The sequence below is a fragment of the Mus musculus genome, chromosome 7, assembly GCF_000001635.26.
Source record: "Mus musculus strain C57BL/6J chromosome 7, GRCm38.p6 C57BL/6J".
NCBI classification, from domain to species: domain Eukaryota; kingdom Metazoa; phylum Chordata; class Mammalia; order Rodentia; family Muridae; genus Mus; species Mus musculus.
In genome coordinates this window covers 119,591,198-119,605,926 of record NC_000073.6, presented here as the reverse complement: position 1 = coordinate 119,605,926, position 14,729 = coordinate 119,591,198, and the positions used below count along the sequence as shown (strand labels likewise).

The window sequence follows — 14,729 nt, the reverse complement described above, 5'->3', positions numbered from 1 at the left end:
TCTTTCTCTCTTTCTTCCTTCCTTCCTTCCTTTCTTTCTTTCTTTCTTTCTTTCTTTCTTTCTTTCTTTCTTTCTTTCTTTCTTTCTTTCTTTCCTTCTTTCTTTCCTTCCTTCCTCCCTTCTTCCCTCCCTCCCTCCTTCCTTTCTTTCTTTCTTTCTTTCTTTCTTTCTTTCTTTCTTTCTTTCTTTCTTTCTCTCTTTCTCTTTTCCCTTCTTTTCTTTTCTCTTTGTTTTGTTTTTTGAGACAAGGTTTTTCGAGACATGCACCACCTCCCAGCTTCACCCTTTTTCCCATTCATATTTAGAATGTGTAAATGACAAAAATGCTTCTATCCTTTCATGTATCCCGGCTCAACCAACAACTACCAGTGCTTTGATTCACATGCTCAACTGAACAACATTGGCAGGGTGAAGGAGACAAGTGCCCAAATGTTCTGCCACCAAATGGGCTCTCTTCAGTTCCCACTGTGGCTGTTCATAGCAGTGCCATACAAATCTTTTAGAATTGTTCCCTTCCTTATTTCTGATACTGCACTCACCTTCTTTCTCCTCAGTGTCCTTGGGGTCTACCTTCTCAGTGTTATGTCTCTTTAAGAACCTATCCTCAGTAGCCTGCCTTTCCTCTCCTTCACCCATCTCAACACTCCCCTGGATTGATAATTACCTGAACAACATTCAAACTCTTGATCTCCCTCAGAGCTCAAACTTGAGTATCTGACTAACAAATCAGTGTTACATATTAATGTTTGATATACAAGACATTAATATTTAGCCACTAACGCTGTTATTCTGAGTGAACATGGCCACAGAGTACTCCCATCTCTAAGCCCATCCCACCCAGGAAGTGCTGAAAGCATAGACCCAAGCCTGCTAGGTTAAAAATCCCCAGAAGTCACCCTTCAACACCCCCTTCCCTCCAACCCCATCTCTGTTATTTAGTCATTAGTTCACCAAATTCCACTAAGACGATGTTTCTCTAAGCACATTCCAATTTCCCTTTTAACCCAGTGTCCCCTCACTCAGCAAGATAACTTAAACGTGCATAGTTGACTGAGTTTTTGTTCTGCATTAAGTACTTTAATGACGTTACTCTTTAGAACAAGGGCAAATTCCTTAATATGTGATATGGCGATCTCCTCAGTCCCTGTACAAGCTGACCGTGTTTCTTAGGGAACACAGTCTCTAATGAAGTGATTTGCCTTCTCTGGGGATCTGGTTCATGAAGCTTCCTCTTAACTTGTATGGGGAGCAAGTCTGGACAAAACGCTGCGGCTTGGGTACTGGCAGCTCTAGGAGTCCCTCCCACTGAAAGCTGGAGCTCTAGGATTGCACTCTGGAGGGGAGGGAGAACTTAGAGGTGGTCTAGTGGGACATTTTTGGTCATCAGATACATACAGTAGGGGTATGAGATTCTGACCCTTCCTAATTCCCTCTCTTCTTGCAGGCTTGTGAGGTGACATTTTGTTCCATTATATATGTTTGCCATCAGCTGGAGGTGCTGCCTCACTACAGGACTAAAACAGCGAATCTAGCCCACCATGGGCTGAAAACTCTGAAATTCAGAGTCCAAAATAACCTTTTTTTTCCTCGGTAAGTTGATTAATTCAGAGTCTTTGTTACAGTTATGACATTGAATGCTCCTTCAATCACAGTAGTGAGGCTGGGAAACTTGACACTATCAATACAGATACAAGTTCCTATTCTTGCTTCATACCTGAAGCTCTTCCAGAGCCAGAGGCAGAGCATGCCAATCATTACTTGTTGACACCAGGCATTTCTGGGCAAAACAAAGAGTTTTACTGATTTTTAAAAAGAGTTATTTATTCTATTTTATGTGTATAAATGTTTTGCCTGCATGTATGTCTGTGTACCACATACATACTTGAGGAACTGGAGTTAGGATAGGTTGTGAGCCACTGTATGGGTGCTGGGAACCAAGCCCAGATCCTCTGAGCTAGCAGCATGTGCTCCTAGCTGCCAAGTCATCTCTCTAGCCCCAATATAAAATTCTTACCAATGTGAATTTTTCCAGTGACTTGGGGGTTGGTTAGGATGTTGTATACTCTCTTCCACAGTAGAGCTGATAGTTTCTTTTACCCAGAGAGGGAAGTCCCATCCTTTGTATATGGGGGCAATGAGAGAACATATTATCACCTTGAGTGTCAGGGATACTTTCAAAGATGGTTCATTTGTATGCCTGTTGGCTGTATTGCTCCCCCCCCCCCCCAGTGACATCGGGAGAGAGGTATAGATGGTTGCTAAAATAGCATGCTCAGAAGCACAGAAATTCAACGGGGTAGGAGAACATAATTTCCTGGCTCTGCTTCCCCCAGACTTAGCAGTTTGCACTGTTTCTCTCACATACTCTTTGTAGCACTCCACTCTAATTTTACTAAATAGATCATTAGTGGAAAAGCAAATTATAGCCTTGATCTGTGTTGCTGTCAAAGTGCAAACCTAAAAGCAGACTGAATGGTGGCATGCCTCAAAAAAGTTGGGATAAAGCAATCACTGACAAAAGCCAGGGGTGGTCTTTATATAAATTCAGCAAAGACATTGTGTAATTTAGAGACTTTAACTCAAGCTTAACAGCCAAGTCCTATTAAGTTAAGACATTAAGAATGGTCTTTCTCGGATGGACCATCTAGAGACTGCCGCACCCGAGGATCCATCCCTTAATCAGCCTCCAAACGTAGACACCATCGCATATGCCAGCAAGATTTTGCTGAAAGGATCCTGATATAGCTGTCTCTTGTGAGGCTATGCTGGGGCCTGGCAAACACAGAAGTGGATGCTCACAGTCAACTATTGGATGGAACACAGGGCCCCCAATGGAGGAGCTAGAGAAAGTATCCAAGGAGCTAAAGGGGTCTGCAACCCTATAGGTGGAACAACAATATGAACTAACCAGTACCCCCAGAGCTTGCGTCTCTAGCTGCATATGTAGCAGAAGATGGCCTAGTCGGCCATCATTGGGAAGAGAGGCCCCTTGGTCTTGCAAACTTTATATGCCTCAGTACAGGGGAACACCAGGGCCAAGAAGTGGGAGTGGGTGGGTAGGGGAGTGTGTGTGGGAGGGTATGGGGGACTTTTGGGATAGCATTTGAAATGTAAATGAAGAAAATACCTAATAAAAATATTAAAAAAAAAGAATGGTCTTTCTCTCTTCTTCACCCTTGACATTCCTTTCTGTCTATTCCAGCTCTCTGTGCTTCCAAATATTTTCTTCAATGATGTCACTACCCCAATGACAAAAGATGGTTGTGCATTCCATGAGACTGTGTTATTGATTAGTAGGATAAGATTCCCATAAACACAGAATTAGAAATTATTGCCTGTGATAGCTATTGTTGATTGTCAGCTTAACTATATCTGTAATGAACTACAATCCAGAAATGGAGGGCACACCCGTGGTCTGGATCTTGAGGCAGGAAGACAACATGTCATTGGTTCAGATTTTGAGGCCGGAAGACAATAGCTTTTGATCCTGATCTTGAGGTGGGATGACACATGCTTTTGATCTGGATTGACATTCACTTTTAATTCTTATCCTGAGGCACATCTTTAATTTGGGCCATAACTCCTGGAGGCCAAAATGAGGGCAGTGGAAGAAGGAAGGGTTCTTTCTTCACCTGCTCACACTCACTTTGCAGCACATCCATTGGAGCCTACTTCTTCAGGATTCCAGCTTATACAGCAGACCAGCTGAGACACCTAGCTTCATAGGACCGAGAAACTACTAGATTCTTGGACTTTCCCTTCACAGCTGGCCATTGTTGGCTTAGTTGGACTGCAGCTTGTAAGTCATTCCCTAAGTTCTGTGACTCTAGAGAACCTTAACTAGTACATTGCCTTGGAACCTGGGGGTGCTACTCAATGATTATAGTATTAATAGTTTTATAACCTTTGACTCACTTTGACCATGAAGAAGTAGAATTTCTGTTTCTTCTTATAGAATCTGGGATAATGTTAGTGCCTGGATGCTTATGTAGCCTTTGAGGGTAGGTTTTAAAGGGTGTTTTAATCTCGGGCATGTTTGTACAGAAGCAAAAAGAGAGCCTTTGGTGTTGTCAGGTGCTAGCTACCATCTTAAAGGGAGACAAACTAGCTCACTGAACTTGCCAAGTACATTAGGCTGGCTTCCAAACAACCCTAAGGGTTTGTCTATCTCTGCCTCTTTCAGTGCTAGGATTATTATTATGTTGAGTTTTTATTTTTTTATGGTGTCTTGGGATTGAACTCCAGTCTTGTCATGCAGATGATTTTTCAATTGAACAATAATCCAACCATGATTTAATCTTAGTTACCTATTGCCTTAGTTAAGGTTATTATTGCTGTGATGAAACACCTGACCAAAAAAAAAACAAGTTGGGGAGAAAAGGGTTTATTCACCTTATACTTCAATATTGCTGTTCATTATTGAAGGAAGTTAGGACAGGAACTCAAGCAGGAACTCCTGCTAGAGGCAGGAGCTGGTGCAGGCCATGGATGGGTCCTGCTTAGATGCTTACTGGCTTGCTCCCATGGCTTGCGTAGGCTGTTATTTTATAGAACTGAGAACCACTAGCCTAGTGATGGCCCCAACCACAATGGACCAGCCCTCCCCAATGGATTACTAATTGAGAAAATGCCTTCCAGTTGGATTTCATGTAGGAATTTCCCCAACTGAGGCTCCTTCTTCTCTGATGACTCTAGCTTGTGTCAAGTTGACACAAAATCAGCCAGTATACCTATGTAGGTATGAAATCCAAGATTACCATGTGAGGAATCCCAGCCATATAAAAAGGCCTCTCTTTCTTATTCCAGCCCAATCAGGTTCCATGTGAGTGAAGGTCCTCTAGGCCCTTGTACACAATATCAGAGAATGTGAATACCAGACACTCATTATTCACAGTTGTGGAGTCTGGGAAGTCCAAGATCAAGATGGTGACAAGTTTGTTTCCTGTGATGGGGAGAGAATGATTTGGAAACCAACTCTGAGAAGACAGGTAAACTGAGGTGGGGTGTGGAGTTAGTGACTGATTACCCATTAGAATTTTTTCTGAGGGAACAAAAACTTGATTCTCTTGGGCAGGAAAAAGACTCCCTGGTGACATTGAAAAGCTCTCTGGGGCCAGCAAAAATTCTCTGAGGCTAGTGAAAAAGGGAGAAAAAAATCACACACATAGACACAAACACACACACAGACACACACAGAGAGACACACACAGAGAGACACACACAGACACACTTGGTGGATGATGCAAGCTCCAAAATTTTTATTTTTCTTCCATAGCTTATATATCTACCAGGAAATTCTTTCAAGCAGCATAAAACCACAATGTGGTTACATTCTATTTTTCTTTAAGTGAATAATTACAATGAGAATACATTTTTAAAAAAGAGAGATACATATGCTCCTCAATAGCTTCACATGATCAAATGTTTTACATATTATGGGTTAAAAACAAATTATTCCCAAGAACCCACATGCATTCATAACCAAAGAACTTGTTATAACTTAACAAGGCAATTTTCTCCCCAGGTTGTCTTACTGGCAGGTTTCAATTTATCTTAAAAAGTAATCATACAAAATCTTCAAAGAATCGTAAATCTAAACTTTTATATAAAAAATCAGTCATTTCTACTCTAAATCTTCAGGGTATACATTTACACATTAACAGCTTTTTATTAAATCATATCAGGAAGCTGAGGGCGAAAATAGGTACAAGAAATGAATCACCATTTGATCGCCCGCCCAGCAAGAGAGATGCACCAGCTAGTACTAGTCAGACTGCTGTTATTCTTGTTCCCTGACCTCAAAAATCCTTCACTCGGTTATCAAACTTTCTAACGCCTTTCTAAACTTGACATTGCTCCTCAAGATTTGCTACATCAAAACCACTAGCAAAAATACCTTAACCTAACTTTACTGAATGGTAACTGAATCATTAATCTGCCCCAGCAGTAATGCTTGAGAAAGATCAAGAACAACTATTGTAAATGCCAATGACACTGCCCTGTGAGGGTCTGGAAACCCTCTTAGAGTTTTCATACAGCTCATAGATTAGGGGGAGACATGATGACCACCACAAGGGTAACAAGCAGAGTGACGCTCTACAGCAGCATGTGATCCTCAGGACATGTAGTGCCTCTCCAAGGCACACCCATTGAGATGGTGCTAACCAGTGGGCCACATTCCATGAGTTCTTAAGCAGTTTGCTGTTCCGCTTGCATGGGCGTCAACAGAATGAATTCTTTCTCAATCACTGTTCTTATAAAGCCACTAATCCTATCATGAGGGATCCACCTTCATGAACTCCACTTATCCTGGATAAGAAGGCCAGTTCAAGTACAGTCAACATATGAACTTGGGCACAATTTAATCCTATCCATCAAATTCTTTCAACACCCAAGTTCTTCAACTAAAGGTCTTACATGTATTAGAGCTTGTATGTGTGTGTTTGTGTGTGTGTGCACGCATGTATTCCACTACTATTCTTTCAAATTCTCAGCCCACAGAATTTGTAAACATAGTGAAATGGTTGTTTTAAATGGCCCTGTTTGAGGTTAATTTTTTATGCCAAAGTGTGCAAACATGATAGGCTGTGCATGTTGAGGGTGCATGCTGGTTGATGTGTGCTTACTTTTGAAAAGTCTTTGTCAGGGTATTATATGTAGAGAACCAAAAAGAACAGGATGACAAGGTTAAGCTTCCTCATGTGCTGAAAAAGACAGGAGCTTTGACTTCTTCACAGTCACAGCATACCAGCCTCCTGTAAAGGTACAGGCTACTACGGGTATTTTATCTAAGCCATAGGCAGGAAGGATGGAGCAGAATGAAGGGAGTCAGGGTCATAACTGAGGGACAGCATTGATTCCTCTTAAAGGTAAAGGGCTTCCGCTATGCACGACACCGAAAGCAGGGCTCATAGGCTGGACCCAGAGTAATGGGATATAGTAAAACTCATTCTCAAGGTGGGAGAGACACCTTAGAAAAGGAAGGTGGGAGCATTGCTTGTCATCCCAGTGCTAGGGAGGCAGAGACAGGAAGATCCCTGCTCCTAACTGGTGATCTCCAGGCCCATGAGAAATTCTTTCTTAAAGGAGATGGACAGTGTTCATGAGAACGACACTCATGGTTTTCCTTTGGTGTTCATACACAACGTTCATGTGCATGTAACCTTTCACTCACTCATGTACCTGAATATGCATGAACATGTATCCACATATCCACACACGCAATCGTTCTCACGATAGCATAATGATCGTAGGCCAAAGATTAAGAATGACTAGCCAGGAGCAACAGAAAAGGAGTATGGGACACAGATAACTAGTGTTTAGGTCAGATGTTATCACTCAACTGAAACTGTCCAGTGCCCTCTATTATGAGAGAGCCTTGACTAGTAGAGATTTTTCTCTAGCCCCCCAGTTTTCATTAGATGAGTCCTAAGCATGGCCACTTTAGTGTGAAAAATGAGCAGAGAGAAAAGGCATCAAGAAAAGATGCTAGAGAGAAGAGAGGCTTTGAAGTTGTCCAAACATACCTGTGAGCTTTTCAAGAGCTGGTCAATTTGTGTCCAAATATCAGGCTAACCTTTTAATTACTTTATTTTATTTATTTATTTATTTATTTATTTATTTATTTATTTATTTATTTATTTATTGTGTGTGTGTGTGTGTGTGTGTGTGTGTGTGTGTGTGTGTGTGTGTGTACTTATGGAGGTCAGAGGACAACATGCAGGAGTTGGTTCTCTTTCAACCATATGGGTCTTGGGGATTGAACTCAGGTCATCAGACTTGGCGACAGGTTCCTTCACCTGCTGATCGATCACACGGGCTGGCCCCTTTCTTCTATCAGTTTTCTTCTAGTGAACCATGTTGGAATACCTGATGCCATGTTTGTGTTACATGTGGATCAGACTCCATGTAAACAACTCACATCAGTCAATCAGATTTTGTCTTTTTAGAATTAAGTTGGTGACCCTGAAGGTGGAAGGTAACAGTGTCAGAGGGTAGGAAATGAGGAGAGCTTATGTTATGACACCATCCTACATTTTCACAGGGAGCAGGTTAAATGTGGATGCTCAGGTGTGGGATAAAAGGGGAGAGGGATGTGATCATCTGCTCCCGTGGAGGTGCCTGGAGGTCTGCCTGCATTCTTGGCCTCCCTGTTGCCAGCTATATCCCCATGAGTTCTGGATGACAGTCCACGAAATGTCTCAGATCTTGAAATAGAATATATTTCAAGTCTAATATGCTTATAAACCTTGAAACCCAATGAGGCTTAATTAAAATATTAGTTCTGGAACTGCCAGACTGGGATTTATTTCCAAACCTCAGTGACTAATTTATAGGTTGTTGTTATTATTATTATTATTATTATTATTATTATTATTATTATTATTACTATGGTGAATGCCACCCTTATGACCATTCTTTCAGGATATGCCAACCAGTGTGCAACTCAAGTAAATGCACGAGCTTGTGCTGTCTAAAATGTGCACAATGTGACACACACACACACCTTGTAGATGAACTCTCTAAAACTTAATAGCTTTTCTTAACACAAACATCTGGAGTATTGGGTTTTCATACTTTAAAGGAAGGGAAGGAAGGAGGGAGGGAGAAAGGGAGGTTGGAAGGGAGGGAAGGAGAGAGAGGTGTTAGGTGGAGACCTTTTTTTTGCCTGAAGAATTCTGACTGATACAAACTGTAGTAGCCAAAGCAAACACGCTGATGAGGCAAGGGAAGCTGTTCAAAGCACGGGAGTTATATAGACAGACCTTGTCTCTGTGACTTGACTATTGTGTGACCGTGGTGGATTATTTATCATCTGATCTCTGGTTTCCTCCTCTGTAAAACTGAGGACAGTAGCTGGAGTCAGAGAGAGAGAGAGAGAGAGAGAGAGAGAGAGAGGGAGAGAGAGAGGGAGAGAGAGAAAGAGAGACAGAGAGACAGAGACAGAGACAGAGACAGAGAGACAGACAGACAGACTAGCTCCTGGCAAGTGTTTGGTAAGTAGTGTTCTGTTATTGTCACTGTTATTGTCACTGTTATTGTCACTGGGTGTTTTCCAAGAAGACCCTGGCTCTTGAGAACCTTTGCTTTCATTTCCTGATTGCCCAGTTCTACCAAGAAGATTCATTAACCCTTTCTAGGTTACAAGTGAGACTCTGCCCCCTCAGCAGCTCCTTGACACCTAGATCTGCTGATCAGGTTGCCCTGGTAGCTGAGCTCGTGGTTTTTCATTAACAGCATCATCCATCAGCTCTCTAAGGGTTTTTCAGTTCATAAGCTGCTGCACACATGCCTCTCCTGTCTTGCCCAAAGAATGCCTTTGGAGTTTTGATTTTAAAATGATTTTAATATTGATTCAAGGAAGTGAAGATATGACAACGACTGTGAGCTAAAGGAAGTGATATGTTTTGGGGTGTAGAAGTTGAACCTGCAAATGACACAAAGATGAAGCAAGATGGCTCACAACATGTGTAGGACATGGGCATGACAACGTGGTATTTCCTCCTCCTTTGAACATGATGTCCCTAAGGATTGAGCCAACTTGGGGAAGACACTAGTGCCATTCCACACACTCCTTTTCTACTTTTCTTCAGTTCCTTCTTTTTTTGCCCTCTCCTCATTCTCTTTTCCCCTTCATTCTCCCACTTCCTGCCCACTTGAATTGACAATTTCTTTCCCTTGCTGTTTTAGCACTTTTCTGACTCAATTTTTCCCCTGAAAATCTCTTATTCCCTCTTTCTTTTTTCTTTTAGTGTCAAACGTGTCATTGTTCTTTGTCAATAACCAAACAGAGACCAAAATCACATACGTGCCTCTGTGTGAATAATCTTATATCTCCATAAGTGGAGACGAAGAAGTCACAGGAAAGGATTGGGGAAGACAGAACCCCATCAAAAGCCTCAGGAGTCTCACTGGGCCTAGGCTCGTCCTGATGTTTTCCATTCCTTGGCTCGAAGCTTTGCTCGCTCAATTTTTCCTGTGACGGTCTTGGGCAGGTCTAAGACGAACTCCACCTGTTGTGAAAATCAGATTGACATAGGTCATTGGTGGCCACAGTGGCACTGAATTTTTAAGAGGAGCTGCTGTGAGCACTTAAGGCTGGAGGGTCCAGGTGAATGAGGATGGGGGAGGGGAATGTTTTAGATTGGCCCTGTTTGTATTAAAAACCCTTACAAGAAACCAGGGCAGGAAGCAGTTGGCTAGAACATGACAGGGAGGTGGAGAGCACTGGCTTTTACACATGGTCATGAAGAGAACAGAAGCAGCAAAATGAACACGACATGGCCCAGAGGGAGACACCTGAGCTCCTACAGAAAACTGTATGCTTCAGCTCCCACTCCAGCCAACTTAGGAAGGTTCCTTGGCTTTGTTGAGACTCTGCTTACCATTAAGTATGCTAAAGGATAATGATAATGTCTTTATGTTGTGGAGAAAGGGCAATAGTATTGTCCCTTCTGAGGGCCTTAGCATTTGAAAGGCAGTCTTTGCTAAATAACTGCAGCAAGGATCAACTGCCTTAAAGTGTTTACCATTTAGCTCAGGAGGAAACTTAAGGAATGGAAGGAAGCCAAAAGGAAGAGCTCAGTTTGTTGCTAAGAAGAAAATAACTCTGCTTATGGTGAAAAAGAGGCAGAGGAGTTGGGCATGGTTGTAGACAGGGCACTGCAAGGGAAAAGAACCTGCTGCCTTAGGGATTCTAGAGGAAAGACCAGGGCCAATACTTGAGTGATACAATCAGTATGTATATGGTATGACTGGACCCCCTCACTTGATCTTAGAAATGTCCAGTTGCAATTCAAAACCCATTACATCTGGAATGACTGGATGTCTTGCTTCTTTTTTTAAAAAAATTAAAAAAAAAACAAAACATTGTTTTTATTATAGGTACACAGGTGTTTTGCCTGCATATATGTCTACCGTGTGATACAGTACCTGCAGGGATCAGCAGAGGGCTTTGGATCTCCCTGGAACTGGAGTTACAGATGGTTATAAACTGCCTTGTGGATTTGGGGAACCTAATTAAGATCTCCTGGAAGGGCAGTTAATGGTTTGTCTTCTGAGGCGTCTCTCGGTCCTCATCTAACTTCTTTAAAACACTCATTAAATATTTACTCTGTTTTAGCCACTCTCTAAATTCCTGATACTTTTAACTCACCTCACCTCACCCCAACCCCCATCTCCCTGTTTCCCAGTCTCCAGAGAGGGCATCTAGTGCTCTATTAACTCAAACAAGCCTCCAACAGATCAGATTCCCATGCTAGTTCTCAGGCTGTCCCAGCTAACTTACTCTTCTCCTGCTGCAGCATTACTCCCTATACTTGGCAGGACTCTCCTACCAATTTGGCTATCTTCTCTGCTTCCATGGCCCTAGCAATGGTTAGTCTGTTCCTCCCTGGTCTCTTCTCTCTGCTCTTCTCTCTGTCCCAGAGAGGTAGCCATGGCAGTCTATCTCAGATAGCTTTTGCTATTCTCTCTCTGTTATCTACAATTAAATAAATAAACAAACAAACAAAAAGAAAAAAAAACCTCACTGATTAATCATGGAGTGGCTTGTCAGTGGATTCTTTACTGCACCCTTTGCACACAGAAGGGAGCATCAATATCCTCCATCCCCATTTTACAGATGAGGAAACTCAGGAGCACAGGGAATATTGGGTAATTAGCAGAAGTGGATGTTGACCCACACTGTGACTCCTAAGACTGTGTTGTGCTGCACTCCTTTCAATTTGAGGATGAAAGTCTGGCGGTGGACTCTGATATTCAGTTGCATTCCTCTGCAGGAAGGGAGAATGTAGCACCCATACCAACCCCTTTCTAGATTACCTTTGCTAAGGATTGTTGTCTTGCCAGGGTCATGTCTGTCCCCACAGCAACCTGATTTCATGTCTGTTCTACATGGGGCTATAACGGCCCTTTCCCCCTCCTTACAACTCAGGAAAGTTCTGGACTGTCTTCTGAGCTTCCCATGGCCTAAGTTCCTAATGAGACTAAAACACAATCTACATTCACTCTGCTCAGTGTTCCCTCTCTGTCCCTTGCAATCCTTCCATTCTCCAGAGATGCACATCAGAATTTTCTTAAAACCCCTGGGTATAAATGTCAGTCTCTAGGGTCTACTCTCAGGGTGCCTACCTATGACAGTTAGCCTGGACTAAGATACTGGGCAACCAGGATACATAAGAACTGAATTGGCTCTAAGCCTAACATGGTTTTCCTCACTTTCCACCCCAGCCTCAAAATATGTTTCCCCCCATTCTCTTGTACAAACTCTTATTTTGAGCAGAATCCAACAACTGGGTCTGCTATAATTTGGACATGAAATACCCACAAAAACTCATGTGTTTAAGGCTAATGCAGTGTTCAGAGGAGGGTCTCTGAGGGTAAGGTTAGTTCATTGGCTTCATCAACGGTTTAACCCACTGATGAGTTCAGAATCTGGTGGCATTGTTAGAAGGCAGTGGGCTCTTTGGAGGTGGGCATTCTTTCCACGGGTATCTTGTCCCTAGTCCTTTCCTCTATTGCTCTGTTTCTTGACTACTGAGGGGGGTGTCAACAGCTTCTCTCTACCATGCTTTTCTACCATGACATTTCTACCTTGCCACATGGCTAAAACTAAAGGGACCAGCTGACCAGGCATCACAGCTTCTGAAGCCATGAACCAAAAGTATCTACTTTCTCCTTGAAGTGTTTCTGAGGTATTTTGTCACAGGGATGAGAAGCTGGGTGGACATGGTCTCCCTGGTATGACAGTGCACTTGCCTTAATCCCCCGTGTGAAAGCCACTGGGAGCCTCTGCAGTCCTTGCATTCTGTCATTTCTGCTTAGAGCATTTTCACTTTCCCAGAAGAACGGCCCACTCCTCACTTAGACCACATTTTGGGTGTAGGGAAGTACTTTCTCCCATCCTTCCTGTACTTTCTGCAGGGATGACTACATGACTCAGAGCTGACCAATCAAGACCTCTACTGTCTTGGTTTCATAGAATGATTTAATAGTGGGTATCTAAATTAGCCCAGCAAGAAGCAATTCCAAGGCCATTATTAGTCTTTGGGGGACATGCATGCAGTTCCTTTGCTGCAGTTTGCCAAACTGCTAATAATGTAGATTTGGAATGGATTGCAGCTCAGAGGGAGAATATTTCAACAAATGAAGCCAATACAGAAGAAGAAAATTGGAGAAATGAAACAAAATTCCTAACAGTATCATACACATGCCTGGAACAAATCATGAGGAAGGTTGTGCCATCTCATGGACTTGTCAGCTATGCAAACAGTGAATTTTAAGTTATATTTCTATCATGGCAACCGAACTCTCTATAATTCTGAATATTTTTGCAAAGCTCTACTGTACAGACTTCAAGAAATTACTGGAACTTCCATGATATCATTTGGCTTTTAATTCAGAATAAATCAAAGGCTAGGACCATTTTTCATGCACTGAGATAGTTGTGGGATTGTCTTTGGAGGGGTTTTCGTCACTGCAGAGAGGACATGTAAATTAGAGGCCTTGTCCTCATGCCAAAGAATAGAAATATAACAGATGTTCTTCTGAAAGCACATGGGGCATGGGTGGTGACAGCCTCACCTTCCTGGGGTACTTGTAGGGTGCTGTCACTGACTTCACGTGCTCCTGAAGCACCTTAGTGAGCTGGTCTCGGTCATGGGACAGGAATTCAGGGGCTAGGACCACAAATGCCTTCACCACCTATAGCAAGAATGGGAACCAAGACGTATCAGGTTACTTACTCGTTCCTGGAGATAAAGCAAAATTAGTATCAAGATACTCACTATGGCTACCACAACTAAATGCCTGCTTCCATCCAAATATCAGAACCAAAGGAAAGGAAAACACGGGAGGTGGGTAAGTGACTTATTTGTTTGAATGAGAATCGAGTAGAAGAGATCCCAGGCTCAGTTCATACCCTAGGGACAGTAAAGATTGCTGGGAGGAAAACCAAGACTGGGATTCTAACTTTACGTGTTTTGTTTAATCTCTTCAAAAGTTCATCCATCTGTAGGATGAGATAAAATTTTCATATTTAATTCACAGGAAGGGAAATAAAACCACCTCCAACTCAGCTTGGTCAAAGGCTCTCTTTTGCTCTCCCAGTGGCTCTCATTATCTTAACATCCATATTCCCTGTATCTGCCAGACACATGACATCACCAGGCTTGTGCCATGCAGAAGTGCACTGGGACACAGACCTACTTGTCTGCCTTAAACCCTCTCCACATGTATACTAAGCTCTGCACAATTCTGTGACCCTGGCACCTTCCTTATTCACTGCATGGTTCAAGGGCTCCATCTTCTAGACCAAATCCCTCTTACTTACTCTTGTTAAGAAACAGATCCTTACAGATACTGCTAAGCTTTGTCCCTAGCATCCTGCAAATATATAGCACATTTAAAGCTCACAACAGTCCTTTGCCTCACAAGTGAGATAATTGAAGGAAATACTGATTAAGCAGCTAATTGGCAATTTGAACCCAAGCTATCCAGCCTGGGAGTCTGTGTTCTTAGGCACTTTAAAACACTGTTCCCATGTTTGACCAACGCTCCATCACCTCTCCTCTGGAAGGGTCTGGGCTGCTGATCACTGCTGTTTCGCTTACGGCAGGATGCTCCATCAGTGCATTTTCCACCTCGGAAGGTCCAATCCGGTACCTGCAAAAGTATGCCCTTCATTGAAGATGGGACACCCAGCCTCTAGGACTAAGAATCAGGTGGAA

General features: G+C 42.7%; 1 protein-coding gene and 1 long non-coding RNA gene across 4 annotated transcripts in view; one reads left to right on the top strand and one right to left on the bottom strand.

The window, feature by feature from the left end:
* Positions 1 to 253: 253 nt before the first annotated feature.
* Positions 254 to 2,678, top strand: Gm39078. Its single transcript, XR_869905.3, has 3 exons — positions 254 to 1,277; positions 1,445 to 1,590; positions 2,649 to 2,678. It is a non-coding gene; the product is annotated as a predicted gene, 39078 (long non-coding RNA).
* A 2,554-nt stretch (positions 2,679 to 5,232) lies between these two features.
* Positions 5,233 to 14,729, bottom strand: part of Acsm2 (acyl-CoA synthetase medium-chain family member 2) — a 46,355-nt gene continuing 36,858 nt past the window's right edge. For 2 of the 3 annotated variants that reach the window (NM_001177977.1, NM_146197.4), the window contains exons 12-14: positions 14,565 to 14,664; positions 13,585 to 13,704; positions 5,233 to 10,013 (exon numbers count right to left, since the gene is read on the bottom strand). In NM_001177977.1, coding sequence (NP_001171448.1) covers positions 9,918 to 10,013; positions 13,585 to 13,704; positions 14,565 to 14,664 — 316 coding nt within the window. In that variant the 3' untranslated portion in view covers positions 5,233 to 9,917. Of the gene's footprint in view, positions 10,014 to 13,584; positions 13,705 to 14,564; positions 14,680 to 14,729 lie in introns of all 3 variants that reach the window. The other variant, NM_001177978.1, reaches the window with a different exon arrangement.